Source organism: Agelaius phoeniceus, chromosome 14 (genome assembly GCF_051311805.1).
Source record: "Agelaius phoeniceus isolate bAgePho1 chromosome 14, bAgePho1.hap1, whole genome shotgun sequence".
Taxonomy (NCBI): Eukaryota; Metazoa; Chordata; class Aves; order Passeriformes; family Icteridae; genus Agelaius; species Agelaius phoeniceus.
Genome location: NC_135278.1, coordinates 7608272 through 7625788, shown reverse-complemented (window position 1 = coordinate 7625788; position 17517 = coordinate 7608272). Strand labels below are relative to the sequence as shown.

The 17517-nt window shown below is 36.9% G+C and overlaps 1 protein-coding gene across 2 annotated transcripts in view; it reads right to left on the bottom strand.

Moving 5' to 3' along the window:
• Nucleotides 1–357: 357 nt before the first annotated feature.
• Nucleotides 358–17517, bottom strand: part of FMR1 (fragile X messenger ribonucleoprotein 1) — a 31037-nt gene continuing 13877 nt past the window's right edge. The window contains exons 8-15 of one of the 2 annotated variants that reach the window (XM_077185824.1): nucleotides 15393–15563; nucleotides 15212–15290; nucleotides 12783–12892; nucleotides 9326–9412; nucleotides 6305–6500; nucleotides 4818–4961; nucleotides 3793–3875; nucleotides 358–2269 (exon numbers count right to left, since the gene is read on the bottom strand). In XM_077185824.1, the coding sequence (XP_077041939.1) occupies nucleotides 2159–2269; nucleotides 3793–3875; nucleotides 4818–4961; nucleotides 6305–6500; nucleotides 9326–9412; nucleotides 12783–12892; nucleotides 15212–15290; nucleotides 15393–15563 (981 nt within the window). In that variant the 3' untranslated portion in view covers nucleotides 358–2158. Of the gene's footprint in view, nucleotides 2270–3792; nucleotides 3876–4817; nucleotides 4998–6304; nucleotides 6501–9325; nucleotides 9413–12782; nucleotides 12893–15211; nucleotides 15291–15392; nucleotides 15564–17517 lie in introns of both variants that reach the window. The other variant, XM_054641242.2, reaches the window with a different exon arrangement.

The window sequence follows — 17517 nt, the reverse complement described above, 5'->3', positions numbered from 1 at the left end:
TGAAAAAGGTCATAACCCCAAAACCCACGTGGAAATGGAATGCAGCCAATTAGTCAGACTGTGGTTTAGGAATTTCACATTTACCTGGGTTAGCACCTTAGTGAACTCAACCACTGAATGTGAGAAATGAGTGCATGAAGTGTGACCACTCAACAGGTACTGTACCATTCCATGAGGAGACTGTGTCTTCTTGAGCATTTTGTGCTGTATTTCTGAAATCTGGTAATATCTGAGACTTGTCTAAAATGCGTAAATAAACAATGGCTACAGTTAAAGTCTAAACAAAGAAATATTTCCTACTTTCTGTCAGTTGAGATTTTTTAAAGCAATCATTCATAAGGATTGCATCAACATCAGTTAGCAGAGGAAGATCAAACTTTATTGAAACTGCTTGCATACAAAATATATTGCACTATAACCAAACAAATGTCAACATAAAATCCAATCTGTTGTAGCTAATATGTACAGAGAATATTGCCCAAGAGCAGTTACATTACAAGGTCAGTCTACCTTGGTTAATTATCTACAGTATTTTAAACCAAACAGCTTACAGATGATGTGTGCAAGGTACCAATTTCTGTTTTCAAATACTATACATTCCCAAAATAAATAACTAGAAATCAACATTAATGTTTGGCAATACTTTTTAAGACATTTTTATATTTGTTAAATCATGTGCAGTTCGTTGCCAGTTTTAGTATGCTCACCTGTATGCAAGGAAAAAAAAGAATGAAGAAAGCAAAGAAACAAAACTCACAAAATACATCAGAGGCAAGGTCAAGTTTGTACAATTCTGTACATAAACAGTGGCTCTCCTTCTGGAGTAATCTGAACAAAAATGGACTAAAATGAAGGTCCTTATGCAGTTGTGCCCAGTAAGTTTAACGTGTGATCAGAAATGAAAGAAAGCACAGCTCCTCCCACCACTTCCCACCCTTCCCTGGTGTACAGCTGTACTTTGCATCAAATTCTGTGACACCTTCATATTGGCTGGTAATTAGGACCCTGCAGCTCAAAATATGAAGAACTTTTATTTTACCTTCAATATTTCAACTACTGTATCTGTAGTTGCCAGGGCATAACATGTGGTGACTTTCTTCTTACCTCTCCTGAAATAGCCCCCAAATTAAAATAAGCAATTCAAAAATTTTGGGAGGATGAAAACCATCAATGCTTTAGGCTGGTCATCTGGTCAAACAGCAGGCACCCATTACTAGCCTGTGAACATGTTACACTTGTTCCCTCAGTAACAATGAGTTTTTTAGTTTTCCACAATGGAAAGATTTTTTTTTTTTTAGTTTTTTTTTTTTAAAAAAAAAGCTTCTGTACTGCCTACAAAGAAAAAAATTACACCCCTTTTTCAATAACACTATTTGCCAAATCTTCAGTGCAAAATAAATTTCCTATTCTTATAACTGCCTAACTGAATGTTTATGTAAGGAAAAAATTATGGAAAGCATGCACTTGTCTATAAAGTACTAACGTCTGACAAGGATTGCTACATATATTTTACATTTAGTGTTACCAACTCATCTTCCCTGATTTCTGCATCCAAATATAATATTCCTACCTGCCAAGATATAAAAAAGGCACAGATCATACAACTTTTTTGCTAATGAAAATGACAATTGTTACATCACACAGATTTCAGGGTCCACCAAAATATTGAAAAAGGTGGACCAGAATGTGAACTGACACAGGACATAAAACGACATAGCATTTCATGAAGAACTGGTAAGTTAGATTGAAAACAGAAGCCAATTTGATTACTGCAAACACTATTTATTCTGAAAATTGAAATTGAGCAGTGAATTTGACCCGATGTGTTAAAATGGTACAACTGAACAGAAAGTTTACCAATGCACAGCTCAGTATTTTTAAAACAAACAAAAAAGAATCTTTCATCTTTTGAACTGCAATATGTACTTGGAAGCGATTTTCAGAAGTTCAGGTATTTTTATGCAAATATTTGAATAACTTCTTATTCTGAAAACAACTGCATACTGTTGATGTTAAAAAAGGCTAACAGAGAACATATGTTCATTTCATGCCCTGCGCCATCTTGCCTACTATTTTGTCTTTGGCCTAACAAGTTTCTCTAACATGGAATAGGAATTACTGAAACAGTATAGGAAGTATGACTTCAGAGTTATGCAGTTTAGGGGACTCCGTTGACCAGCGGCTGCTGAGCGTCCGCGCTGTCCGTCTTCTCCTTCTTGGGGTTCCGCTCCTTGCCCGTGCGCAGCCGGCTGCCTTCGCTCGAGGTATTCTGTAAGGTTTTAGTGTGGACACTCCTTTCATTATTGCAGTCAATTCTGATCTGGAACAATTCACAGTTACACAAAGCATTCTCCTCCTTTCCTCCACCCCTGGGTGCTCTCGGAGCAGCAAACAGTGCCAGCCCCTCATGGCTTTGTTAAATATATGCAGCTGCAGGGGAGGGTGAAAATTGTTTTCTGTTCAAAAATGGCACATACCTGTGAGCCAAAAAATCCTCTGCCATCTACCTAGCCTTCGCAGCTAAGAGAAAAATTTCCAGTTTGTTTGTGCACAAAAGAGTTGAATTAGTATCAGACGGAGCTCTGAAACATTATTTCAACTTCTAGTAATTCGACTTCCTACTCTTTTATATGCAAAAAGCCCTCAAATGACAGTGTCATTTCATGGCAGCATCTCTGAATCTCAGAATCTACTCAGACATTTTTTGAATCTGAAAAAATAAGATCCATTTAATACCCCCAAAAAACTTCGGCAGCCTTTTTAAGTGGTCATAAAAAATTTCAAGAGAGCGTGTTGAAAGCGTATTTTTATGCTTGCAAAGGAGGCAAATACTTATTCCTTTATATGTAACATGATTTTTGCAACTTGCTCAGCCAGATTTGAACAACATGCAAGTACTCCTTTCTTGTAACATGTCACTGGAGCAACAGCTAAAACTCCCCATGATTTAAGTGCCTTATATATTTTTTTCAGCACCACATTTCCTCACTGCCTACTACAAACTTGGTAAGGTAATTACTAATTAATTATAAAACTCACATGGCCATTATTTATTTTTTGTTTTGCCAAGTCATTTACTTGCATTTCACATGCCTATTAATTACAGCAAGGACAGCTTCCATGTAGGGAAACTTAACATATATACATAAGGTATCAGCTCGATAACTTCATGAAACAAAGCATTTGAAAAAATGTAGAAATATCTTTATAAAAAGCTTAAAAATATTTAAGGTTACAAGATATTTCAAACCCCTTACTTGAAAAGTTTCTTGATGTGAATTTTAAACTTACTTTCTACACTGAATAGCCTTCAATTACAAAGGTTTCATTTAGTAGTGAAGGTAGTTTCTGAAGTTTAATCTTTCTTACTCTGAGGATTCTGGCTACAACACATTCTCTTTATATAGTGTTAAGGATTTTCTTCCCTCAGGTACATAGAAGATAGCTTTTATTTCTTGCTGTGTTGTGTGTTGTTGTCTAAAACCAAAGCACTAGTAAGAACAGAGACTGAAATCAAGTTGATTAGTACATCCTTGGGACTTGTAATCAGTTTTTCACCAGACAGAACTCAACAGCATTACAAAATTGCATCTTTACACAGCTTGATATATTTAGAGTCCTGAGCATCTGTGTCATTTTGTAACACAACTTTTGTAGATGTGATTAGGGAGTCAAAGAATATGGAATCACAAGGCTACAGTATCACTCACAACTCACAACAGAAGACTCTACTGTTACTATAGGACACAAGGCAATTTTAAGAGCACAGAGTTCCCACATGAGAAGAGTTACCTCAAGAGACCCGTCCGCTGTCCTCCCTTTCGCCTCTCTTGAGTTACGCTGACGGTTGTCTGTTCGCGACTGTTCCTCATTGCCTGGAAGGACAATTAACCCACCAAGTTGTTCAACAAAGACATCATCTTCTGCCACTTAAATTTTACACAAGCACAGTAGCCAATTCAGAATTTTCTGGCTTGTGAACAAGTATTATTACTAACATTTAACAACAGCTCTTAAACTATGGGCCAGGAATCACTACAGAAAATGTTCTCAGGTGATAAGGCAGACAAAACCTCAGTGTTTTAAACCACCACAGTTTAAAAAAGACAAACTAGGACTGGAAAAAGAACACTTCTCAAAATGATTAACCATAGAAGAGATGTACACAATCAGCAGTGTTTAATACCTTCACATTTTTCAATGGCTTATAAGCTTCCTAAATTACTAAATTATACATTACCGTCTTATTATGCAGCACCCATATTTTGAAAACAACATTTCAAGGAATAAGCAGAGCTGCAGAACAAGGTATTTTAACCAATAAACATAATATATTCTTGGATATATATTTAACTTTTTAAAGTTCTCCCATCTTACTTTTGCCTGGTCCCTTCCACTGAACACATAAATTACAATGTTATCTTGTTCCATGAAAATCAAATACAAAAAGATGTGAATATGGACAGCTGAATAAGTAATATAGGTTTTATAAGATTTTTCTGTATCTATTGACAAACTAGAATTTGATTCCTTGATGTCCATGTGTGATGGACAAACCTGAGCCAAGAGGCATTTTAGGAAAACAAATGATAGCGAAAACTCCCCCAGAAATAAAGCAGGTCAAAAAGAATTATACCCCTCTGCTCAATGCTCAACACATCTGAAACAAAATACTCCATTTGAAAGACTGACAAAGGGAAGTCAGGAGAGGCCACGAGGTGGGGAGTTGGAGCAGATGAGAACAGGGGCAGCCGGCAGAAGTGAGTTTGCTTTAGGATTCCCCCACTGACAGCCCTTTCAAAGGGAGTCGGGTTTACCTTTGAATCCTCCGCGGCCCCGCCCGCCCTGGCCTCGGGCGCCGCCGCCGCGCCTCCGCCCGTCCCCCCTGCGCAGGTAATTGTCCCGCTCCTCCTCTGCCGGGGCCGCCGACCAATCGCTCAGCTCGTCTCTGTGATCAGACTCTGTTTCAGAAGCATTTGATGCTTCAGAATTAGTTCCTATCAAGAGGATGAAAAAAATCCAAACACGCCAGTGTAGCTTAGCATGAAATTACTATAGTAGAATGCAAAATGTATATATTTAAATTTTTTCTTTCTTTTTTTTTGTTAATAGACAGTTTTGGGAGGTTTTGGCTCTGTAACATACACAATACAGAAAGGTACATAATATATATTACTTCTTCAAAACTCAAGACAGACTAATAAAAATTAGTTGTGTGTTTAAGGCTAAATAATTAAGTGTGTCACATGCTTAAAATTGGTGTTATCAGTATATCAATAGATTACTGAACATACTACAAAATGTAATAAAAGTCTAATAAAACATAAGTTTAATAGACTAGACTCCCTTGTATTTCTACAACTGAAAGTTGTGAATATAACCTGTCCTGTCTCCTCTCACCACTGCAATTCATCTATGAAAAGAAAAAAATTCCATCATGAAACAGCCTGTAAACAGACTACAAAAGCAGAGAACAAAATCAAAATTGTAGAAATGTATCAAATCAAATAAATGGCCATTGCAATTTTTCCAATTAACAGATGACCTTTATTGACAAAACTGGTTTTTTCCCCATTTTTTCCTCCCATAACCCACATTATTAGCAAGGTGAGTTCACATCTTCTAAAAATAGTAAACATCACAAAACCATGAATTTTGTATTATGCAGAATGCAGGCTAAGATTTTCTTACAAAGCTCACACTACAGGCCTTTCAGTCAGGACAAACACCAGCTGACCTACATTATGGATACTGAAGTAATAGATTGCTCTGAAGAAGCACAATCTGGAAAACTATTCATTAATGAATTATCTGAGGTTTTAAAGAGGAACACACTATTTTGGTGACTAAGGTCTTCTATTAAAAACATGAAAGTTCAATTTAATATGAAGAAAATAGCTTTCCTGTAAATTGAGCTACACAGTATTTTCACCTATAAATATTTATATTATGATAGACTCACACAGGCTTAAATGAAAACTGAGACTTCATTGTCTGGAATTGTTCAAAATATAGATAAAACAACAATCCTTGCCCTAAGGAGTTAGAGAATAACTAGATATTCTCCATAATGTAGAAGACAGAAGCATGCTGTAAGAAGCAGGAACTGCATGGAAATCAGTGTAAACTACAGGAAAGCACTACACTTGGAAGTACTTTCTTACAGCATGAAGCTCTGTATCATCTTCAAATATTATCACTCAGTATTAACTGCACTTTAAGCAGCTCTCAGTCCAGTCTTTTCCAAGCAGTCACAAGAGCAGGAGGCCTCCCTGAGCAGCGCAGGTGTCCCTGGAGCACCTACCTGAAGCGTAGCCTGGCCCACGCCGGCTGTGGCCGCGGTTCCGGTAGGGGCGGCTGCCGCGGCCGAGGCCGGGCCCGTCGTCGGTCATGTACCCTTTGTCCTTGTCTGGGCGGTTCGAGGGGGGCCTGGAGGTGGCTCCGATCTGCCGCAGTTGCTCATCAATTTGCAATCTCTCCAAACGCAGCTGGTCCACTTCCTGTGCAAACACAGGCCCAACAAGTCATGTACCACCACTGTGTAACCATCTGCATGTGCACACAGGCAGGTCTCACAAAGAAAAGCCACTGAAATATTCCAGCTGATCATCTGTTTAATACTCAAACAGCAACTCAGCTTTGAGAATAACTTGTCTAACAGAAAGACTTTCAAATGTTCAAATCCATGTGCTACCAACACAATTCTTCCTGTGCCACAGTTGACAAGTTTAGGTTTGTATCAAGAAAAAGCACTCAGATCAGAACACAAGCTCTTTGCACTGCTGCACATAACAACTAAAAGTTATTAAACAACTCTAATGTAACAGTATTGTTCCATAAAAAGACACTCTGCTGTTAAACCCTACACAATGGTAATGAACAGTATGAGAAAGCATAAAAGCATAGAGAGAAAAGTGCTGTAACTCAGGCACAGAGGCATCAGCACACAGCACCCTCACCATATACAATTAGGTAAAAGAGATACAGCAGCACATATTCATGAAGTACCTTTGCCAGTTTCAGATACTACCATTCAGATATTGCCACAGCAGAGTGGCAATCCCCTTTTTCTTTAATTAGGGATAAATCTATTGACAGAAGTTTCATTCTGACCCTACATCCTCTGCAGGTCACCTAGTCCAGCCAGGACTTTGCCAAGATGCTCTGGTACTCAGGAATGCACTCCCTCAGTGACTTGGTGTATAGCTCATCTCTCCCCCTTAAGATGTTCTCTAACCCAATCTTCCTTTAGCAAGACTAGGACTTCTTGCTCCAGACTGTCCCACTGGTATCAGGGGCTGATGTTCCTTAGGACAAATCTTATAAATAAAAAAACCAAAACTGAAGATGACATTCAGTACCTCATCCTTCCTGTTTGTGAGCAAGTTTCCTCCTCCATCCAGCAGCAGGCCTGGATTTTCCTTTTGCTGCCTCTGTATTTTTCATTTTGCTGCCACTATCTCTGCAGAAGCTCTTCCTGTTCCCCTTCACAACCCTTGCCATATTCAACTCCTGATGGACTTCAGCTTTCCAAACTCATCCCTGCCCACACAAACTGGTTTTATACTCCATCTGATTCACCTGTCCTTACTTTACTCCTTGTATCCTCATTTCTTCTACATTAATTTAGCCACAGGTTTCTTGTTGATCCCTGCAGGCCTACTGTTACTTTTGTGTGAACACCTGCATATCAAGATGGACTATTCTTGAGCTCAGAGAAGGTGATGCTTTTAAGAGCCAGCTCTTCCAGACCTTATTTCCTTCCAGGAATGTATCCTATGGGATTCTTCCAAGCAGATCCCTGAACAGGCCAAAGTCCACCTTCCTGCAGTCTCGGGCTGTGAATCCTGGTCTAAGTCTTTCCTCTCAAGATCCTGAAAATTCACTACAGTCATTCCAGCCAAGTCTACTTTCTTCTCTTTACAAACAAAGAAATCCATGACTCTGAGCTGATACAGTACATTTGATGTTGATGCACTATTATGTATCTTTTACGAAAAGGTTCCTTAATAGTCTTTGCCTGGAGGCATAAAAACATGAAAATCTTAGAGGAACAGGTCTGTCCCACTTCTTGTCAGTGAATTGGAGGACATTATTCTGAATCATAAGGCAACAGGCCACTAAGATAACAACATTTTGTGTGTTTATGTTTAATGGGATGAGAAGGCCAAGATAGAACCTTAGAGATAAGAATCTATCCAGTACTTATCACAGACTGATGAACACTTACTTGTGACCTTTGGTTCAGGAAGGTTTAAGAGCACTAAGACAAAGTGACCATAGTTGACAATGAACTGACCAATTTAAAACAAAATTGCTGAGCTATTAAACACTTCCCACTACCACATCAGTGCCCATTCAAGTACTGACTCACATGCAAGTATGTACTTTAGGCAGCCAAAGAAGTTTAAACCAGAAATATCTTTTCCAATCATAGCAAGCAGGCAAGAAATGAACTTGATTTCCTTCTCTGCCTCTTGTGACAGCTGCAGAGCTGCTGTACCTCTGCTCCAGAACACTGACAAAAGCAGGGTTAAAAGGTAAAGTGACTGACTTGGTAAGAAAACAAAAGTTGTTTCTTCTCCTGATTTTTGATTATCTGTATTGAAAAGTTGAACAATGTATAGAAATTTTAGCATTCTAAAAGATTCACTGACTGGACATAAATCATGAATGATCTGAAGGCTTCAAAACATATGCAAGACTTTATTTAATTAAATGAACTCAAAGCTGTCCCTACTGTTACATCTGGCCCTGCCATTGAAGATTGGGCACCTGGCCACAGCCACCACAGGCAAAAGGAACTATAAGCAACAAAATGGGATATTTTTTGTTCCCTATACAACACACCACTTATCACAGACTACTGGGGAAGTTATGGAGCCAAGAGGCAAACACAACATGTGAAGCTGAGTTGCCTACAAAACATACTCAGGTATGAAATGTCAATTCATTACAGAAAAAGTAGTTTAGCATTTCTGCATTAAAACAAATGCCCACTCTATACAAGATTCTGCATGGAAGGCTGTTTGCTCTGCAGTTGTATGAAGGACTGACTACTCTCTCATACATAAAGCTGGCAGCACATTTTGGTAGATTTTAAAATTTTCTTACTTTTCTATAATTTGCATCTTAAAAAAAGTTGTCATCTCATTCTTCAGACAAATTATTACTTTAAAAACTTTTCATTTTCAGACAGAGAACCTGTTATAATACTAATTGTTCAACAATCTCAGGACCTGAACAGTTTATCATCATCACACTGGTACCATCCTAAGTATTGATAGAAAAAAAACCAGTGGTAAAGCAGCATCATTATCCTCACCTTCAAATAATTAAGATGATAATCCAGAAGAACAGTTGCATTAGTGATGCTATCCTTGGTTCCTACAAACACAAATGGTACCATGCCCTAAAACACAGAAACAATAGGCTTTGATTATTGATAATGTATTGAATTCTGAATTCAGTATTGAATTCAAACTACTGTAAAACCTGAAAACAATTCTTACACTATGAACAGGCAAAAATGAAAAAGTGAGACAACAGTATATTTTAATTCTGATATTGACTACACCATGTACACTAATTCCCTTTATGCAAAGAGCTTTTTTGAATAGGCAGATTTAGATCATTTGCATCACAATGTAAATATTTATTTTTTCTGAACAAGTGAAAAAGAGTCAATTTACAACACTTTATGTTTTCCCCTTCAAACTAATACCACCTTTGCTGACTGCATCCATTCTCTCACACCAGCTCCTTTTGGTCTACCTTTGATCTTTTTTAAAAGGAAATAAAATTAACATTCTGTCACAAAACAAAACCTGATCCTTCTTGAAGATCTGTATAGCTGTAAAAAAAAAAAAAAAGCCAAAAAATATTCAAGGAAGAGTTAGTACTTCAGGTGATGATGTCTAACTTACAGTTCTTCTACCCTTCAAGCACGTGAAGTGATTCAATAAACACATGGAAAATATAAGTCTGGAAATTCTGAAGTCTGAAATTATGACACTGGGAGACAAAACACCTAAAGATTAACTTAGGCAGCCAAAGCAGGTGAAAAAACCCCACCTATCTAAAAGGTTCCATTGAGTGTGGAAAACAAAGTAAACCTCAGCAACAGAAGGACAATTTCTACACCAAAACTTCTAACAGTCAGGCAGGCCCCTGCAGCATTTCAGAGGTGTGAGTCCCAGGCCCAAGGAGTGAAGCTGACTGTTCCAGCAGCTGCAGCAGCACCTGGGCAGGAGAAGCTTCACTGTGGACTGCAGAGGTTAGGCTGAGCATCTCCAACACTCAGCTGCTGAGGCCCATGCCACTGCACCCCAGAGCCTGGCACACCTGCTGATTATCTCACAGATTGTTCTGCTGTCTCATCATCACCTCTAAAGAAGCCTTTAATTTTCACTGTACACATATCCTTTACAGAACTGCATTCCAAAGGAAGGCTGGCTGCAGAAGTGAAATGATTTGAGACACTAATGTGTTAAAAATTAAAAGCACACTATGCTGAGATTGCCCAGGAGTGGCCAGTCTATAATTGGTCTCCCCTTTTAAGGTTGTGTTTGGTTTTCTTCCCCCATCCCTTTCTTTTACAGGCAAAACCCTTATATAAGACCATACACATCTACATTAAGTAACCAGGAAAAAATAATATATACACAGTCCTATAGTCCTAAGGAACCTCAGCATTAACAGTGACTTTCATGAGCATTAAAAATTCTTTAGCCACAGGCATTGTTGACTGAAATGTTTTATTATCTGGGGTATTTTAAGTTTCATAAATATTTTATAGAACCTGATAAAGAGCAGTGAAATTTCTACTAAACTGGCATTAACTAGCTCACAGTATCAATTATTAAACGATGACAAGACAAATGATTTAAGAGGGCATTTAAGGAAACTGCTTCTGCTGCTTCTGGCAGTGGATTCAAGGTATAACAATGCCAGCTATTAAGAATATGAGCTGGTAACCATGTCAAGCAATTTCAGCCATACAAAAGCAGAAAAGTGCTTATTTATTGAACCTTATTTTTGTCTTCAAAGCAAAAGTACCCATGTTCAACTTGGTTGCAGTGGGGGAAACTGAGCAGACCTTATGTGCATACTAAATTCAGAGATAAAAGTAATATATATTATGGTAACAAACAGTACCTATCTCATTTTAAAATATGAAAAGCCTGAAGATAGCCTGTTATAAAATAATGGGATGTATAAAACTGCACTTGAAACTAATGGGCAGTATTCTAACATCTCAGTCACATAAAAAGAACCAAGTGCTGTATTAAAATTTAATTGAACTACTGTTCTACTACAAGAAGAAGGGCTGCAATATCCAAATTTACATATGGAGAGATTATTTGGATTTTATAGTTGAAATAAAGCTGCATTCAATTTACAAGCACCAACTCTTATCTATTAAAGTCTGATCTCAGGTTTCTGTATTGCACCTGGCATGACACAACTAACACACGAAGCAGTGCAAGCAATGCCAGGGTTAGAAATGTCATTAACAGGTAAAACAGAAGTATGGATGCAGAGCTTGACAGGTAAAAAAGATCTTTCAAGATAATCCTTAAAAGCTGCATTTTGGACAGAAAAATGTAAGCAAATCAGCTTTTTCAAGTCAGAATTTAAAAAAAAAGCCAGACATACTCCCTGCAGCCATGAGTACTGGCTCTTTTACCCTTCTGTGATTCTCTGGCCTGCAGCAATAGCAGCACCCTCTTGCTTATTAAACTAATTCCATTTTATGCTGCAGGAATTCTTCTTTAGAAATTAAATACAACAGACCAGTGAAACCTTTAAATCTAAATATTGACCATTTACCTTTTCAGACAGATGTAAAACTAGTAGAATAGTAAAAAAAGCATTTATTTAATTGCTTAGCCATTCTGTACAGAAAGATGGAAATTGGATTGTGGATTTCCACTAAGTCCTACAGTGATAGAACAGCAGAGGAAATAACTACACAAGCAAGAACATAAGAAGCCACATTTCATAGCTTATCCAAAGTGCAAAGGTTCTTAGCTGGTACATATTTGGATTTTGAGGTAAATGAAAGGCAGTTTGGTTTTCTTTAAGCACATTTCACACCTGAAACTACAGGGAGTCTTTTTGCACTGAGATGTCAAGACCTTCATGCTGTAAGATTTTTTGCATACCACAACCTTGCCCCTCAATGCAGCCCCACACAGAAGTGCCTCAAATGACAACGTTTGAGACTTCCTTCAGGTTCTTTACAAGGCTGACAGCCTTCCTGTGCAAACCTGGGCTTTCACAGTCTTCATGCTTGGTTTTTCTATAGGTTATAATTTACAAGCTCTTGTGAACCTAGGTAGTATTTTTAAAACAGAGATTTAATATAAAGCACAAATATTTCGTTTCCACAGAAGAAATTGCTAATGAAAAATTAAACCAGGTAAAAACCTGAGAAATCAAACTCAAAGAAGATCAATGAATGAAACCAGCAAGTTTCATATATATGGATTTATAGCCTAGCAGATGCTGGGAAATGTCATTGCTTCCAACAGGAACAACATGAAATCTCTAAGAAGGTGCACCACCAATAAATTTCACAAAGCATTTTTCTAAAACAGAGAAGCCAAATTTATATAAAAATGTCCCTCAGCATTAATAGAAAAGATAGAATGCATCAGAAAACACATTAATCAACACTTCATCTTACCACTACAAAGATACAAGGAAGAATTTATTTTATCACTGGGTAGAATATAACCCATTAACAAAAAGAAAAATTACATTAACTGAACACATACCTCTTCTTGTGGAATATTTTTATCATTTTCAGCCTCAATTCTCACTCTTACAACGCCGGATTTATCCACTATCTCCTGAATCAGTTTTCCATTTTTTCCTATTACTTTTCCTACAGAAAGAACATACAGAACATTCAACCTGAGAGTATTGCTGTACTCTAATTAGACAAGCCTATTTAAGTACCAGGGCAAGAACTTGATCCTCTACAACAAAGATTTAGCTAACAAGCCACAAACTAAAATGTCCACATAAGCTTGTGGTGAAAACTTATAAAACACATTGATCACAGAAATACTCAGTACCTTGTTTATTTGGCTTTGCTTCTTAAAATAGCTTCAGAAAATTACAAACATTTCTGTTTGCATTTAAAATATCCAATCAAAACAAACAAAAATCATTTTACAGTGCCTGAACATTTGCTGCAACTACTTCTTGTGTAAGCAAAACTTAGCTCATTTACAAAATCTTAGTTGATCAAATACTACCAAAGATACTGTTTGAGGCAGATGTAAAATTCTCTAAAACTGAGGTTTTCAGGCATTTTTGCCAGTAGTTTATAACTCACTAAAAAGTCCAAGATAAAAATGGAAATAAATTATACTCCAATGCCAGTAATGCAGACATGTATCTTCTGAAGCAGACATTCTACTGTGAGACAAGGAAAATGAAAATTTAGTTCTCTCCCATCTCAGCAAAACAACATGCTGCAAACTGGCAGGAAAACTAAGCTGCTTGGGATGTGATGAGGGAGGACACATCCTTCAATCACAGCTTTCAAGAAAAGCTTTAAAGAGTGATGTCAAAGATGTTTTCTGGAACAAAAAAAAGTATTTTTATTTAACAAACTGCTGGAAATCTTAAAACATGATCTTTTTTCATTGGCACATCACTAAATTAGAGGTAAAAAACCCCAAGTGCATAACAGCTACTGTTTGACTGATATAATTAATCCATGAAGAATTCAAACATCACTTTTAGTCACAACAGACTCCTATTGCTCCTATCATTCAAAGCTAAATAAAGTTTCATTTTTATGTTTCAACTTTTCTGATGTGAGTATTTGCAGAAAATATGACAAAATATGCCCAGTAAGTTCCTCCTCAATGACAAAGGCTGTTCTGAATGTCAAAAACTACTTCTGAGTATTTATCTGAGTACTTTATTTCATTATATATTACTGGCAAATGGAACAGCACCTTACTAATAAATGTAAAAAAGCCTTGGTAATGATTTAAAAAATAAATCACTCAAAACCTTCTCAACTTACATCAGTTACTCCAATCAAAGCTTTTGTGAGGATTTGGCAACACACACAAATATTTTCAAATAAAAATGTCCATACAGTCTTTAAAAAGTAAGTAACATCTTGGGTGGGTTTTTTCTTTGTTTGCATTTTTTCAGTTTGAATTTTTAAAAATATAATTCAATAGAAAAAGGTGGTTCTTTGCATTTTCTTTAGATGAGAAAGTATCTATATATATATATATATATATATATATATATATATATATATATATATATATATATATATCTAAAAAAGCCTTCTGCATTTTTAAAGCAAATTACTAGGAATTTTAAAAGCCAAATTATTAAACATAGCTTATTTCAGACATAACATAGGGTTCAGCCAAAGTTATATTCTAAGAATCCACGTCAAGAATTAAGACTAGAAATGAAAACCTGCCAAAAAATATAATTGCTAAGTTCTAAAGAGAAACAGACTTTAAGACCTCATATTAAAATAATGATGGCAGCTTATCATTTTCACTTATCACCAGTAAAACCAGGGGGGAATAAGGAAAGGAAAACTGCTTTTAATCAATTCCAGAGCTGAGCTGCCACATTCCTTGGTACTTGTCCTGCTGCAGAATTTCACACTGCTTCAACACCAGCTTTCATACACTCCCTGACAACCTATTAAAGCATTTGCTTTCAGGGCTATGTTTTACCATAAAGTGTTTCCTCTGCTCTTTTCTAATCTACTGAATGAAATAATGTATTTTTATTTTGCTTTGTAGCATCAAAAGCTCATTAGAAGACTTCTCCACATATACAAGGGCTGCATGTGTTTTTAAGGACCTTTTTAATTGTTTGGCAATGGAAGTATTTTAAATTTTCTTCCTCACTGATATCTAGTTCAACTCACAGTGCTCCTTCTAAACATCTCTAAAAGGACAAGGGAAAAAAGACAAATATAAGTCAAAGAAATTATTCAAAATATACTAGGAAAATTTGAGACTGTAGATTCATCTCTTCTATAGCTGAACTACTCTCTGGATTTGTTTGGGGGAAGTAAAGAATTCTCCAGCTCAATCCAGAAATTATTCTACCTTGTACTTTAACATCAGCACGTTGCTTCCAGTTCAGTGCAGTTCCCAGAAGGCATTTTTCCTTACTTTCACAGAGGCAGCCTCCAGAAATGACTTACCTACTAAATTCCTTGGGACTTGTATGACATCTTCAGCAAATTCAAGGTAACTTCTTGCCTTTTTCACAGCATCTTGATCCTACAATAGAAAGGAGTGTAAGAAACAAGACACATTTCCCCAAGGTTTTTGTTTGCTTCTTTCTTTCAGGTATTTTCTGAAATGATAAAGAAGAGAACTCACCTCTCCATAAATATGGAATGTACAAGTATCTTCATCAAGATCAATGGCAGTCACTCCAGGGACTTTCCTGGCTTGCTGAATATTAGCACCATGAGTGCCAATGGCCAAACCCATTAGGTCTTCACGTACTACAAACTGTTCATGGAACCGGGATGCAAGTTGCCTAGAACTCTGAAGAAAAATCTAATGTCAGCTCATTCTGATTGTCTCTCCAGCACACTGGAGAAAGAAATCAACATAAATTTCAAGCCTATTTTTCAATCAGGTGCTTAGCCTACTTTTTATTTACTCAATCCCTTTACTGCAGTTATTTTAGCTTCAAAAGCACCAAGGAGTCTCCTTCAGAAATGTTTTAAGTATTAACATAAGGCTGGCCTCTAGCTGTGTTGACAACTCTATGTTCAATTACCCTTTAATAGCTCCAGCTATCAGGTGTTACAAGGTAAGAAAGCACTCATAAGGTAGTGAAACAGTAACTGTGGTGATTATTAAAGCAAACCTCACAATCTCTGAGAGAAAAAACTACACCAATTTCAACAGGTGGGTGAAACTGTAATAACTCAACAACTGACACAATTATATATAAAACAGAGCAGCTGTGGAGATCTACTGCACTTTAAAAAAATGAAGAATCTGTGCCTATGCATGACAACACAAAAACTGTTTGAATCCAGAGAACAAGTATGTTCAGATTTCATCCAGGAATCACACATCTACCCAGACAGAAGGGTCATACTGAGCATTCACAAGCGTGAGCGTAACAGAACACAGGAAAGGAACAATTGTTTAATGCATTGTGCGAAGATAGAGAATTTCCAACTGTGATAATCTATTAAGGAAGGAGTGTTTTGCAAGGAAGAAACAAGATAAAAGCAAAGATATACAATCCTGTCCATGTTTCTGCATTGAATTGAAGCTGTAACTACTGTCAGGACATACATAAGAACACTTCAAATTAGCAGTTTAATGTCAGCAAAATGAGACCCTACAGATGTTGAGCAAACATCAAGGAATTGCCCACAACAAGCCCTATACTGTTCCAGCTGAACTGGTACTGCTTCCTGAACTGCTCCTGTTGGTAAATATCCTGTGCTAAATCACAGTTCCAAAGAACTGGTTACAGTAGAGAATGGTGTAAGTATGCAAGTGGTATGAAATATTTCAGATACTCTGAGAGCACTGTCAAGTCCTTCAGTAGCTACATTACAGACAATTTGGAAAGCAAAAGTTATTCTTAATTGCTCACATTTCCACTTCTAACAGATAATCCAAATGCTTATTCACTAGCTGACATCTTTCATAGACAACCAAATAAGAGGAGAGAACAAGATGACCAAGACAATGATCCACTGTTAACTATCTATGACATGTGGAAAAGATGAAGCTACATCATCAGTGAGGACCTTGGCTTTGACAGTCAAACCAGAGTTTTACTGCCTGCAATAAAATATCATCAGCTTTTCTTCAAATTATTATGAAGTGTATTCTATTTAAACATCAGAAATTCTGTATTCTACTTCCCTCTACTTCCCTACACATTAAGAAGAAACATCTATGCAAATAATGTATTAATACCTACACAGCAGCCAGAACTGAGTTCTACTTAGATACTGTAAAATACAAACCAGAACACAAACCACTTGTCAATTCAGGCTTTTTAGCATGTGAAAGACACCCAAAACAGCTAAATCACACCCACTGGGAAAGAATGCAAACAAAAAATAATCTGTTATTTTACTTGATGCTCTAAAAGCCATGTTTGAGAATTAGAGCCATGAAAGTCAAGAAGACAATATGCAAAAAAGAAGGTACAACAAATGGGAAGAAAAAAACTCCACTGAACAAAAGAAGCTGGTCTAGTGATAATGACTCAGGAAACAAAATAGGTAAAACTGCTAGAAGAAAAGAAGGGGCAGACTTTGAAAGTTCAAGTGACTATGAGACACATAAAAAGGTTTACTTGATGAAAACAGTGAGCTGCCATTAATAATGCAGTAAAGCCCAAAGTGTTCACTAAATATTTTTCCTGCAGATGGACATGTGCAGTCTGTTGGTATGTCAGTGTCTCAACAATAATCATGAGTATGATTTTTATTATCTGAAGCTTTTCCTTTCAACTTTGGAT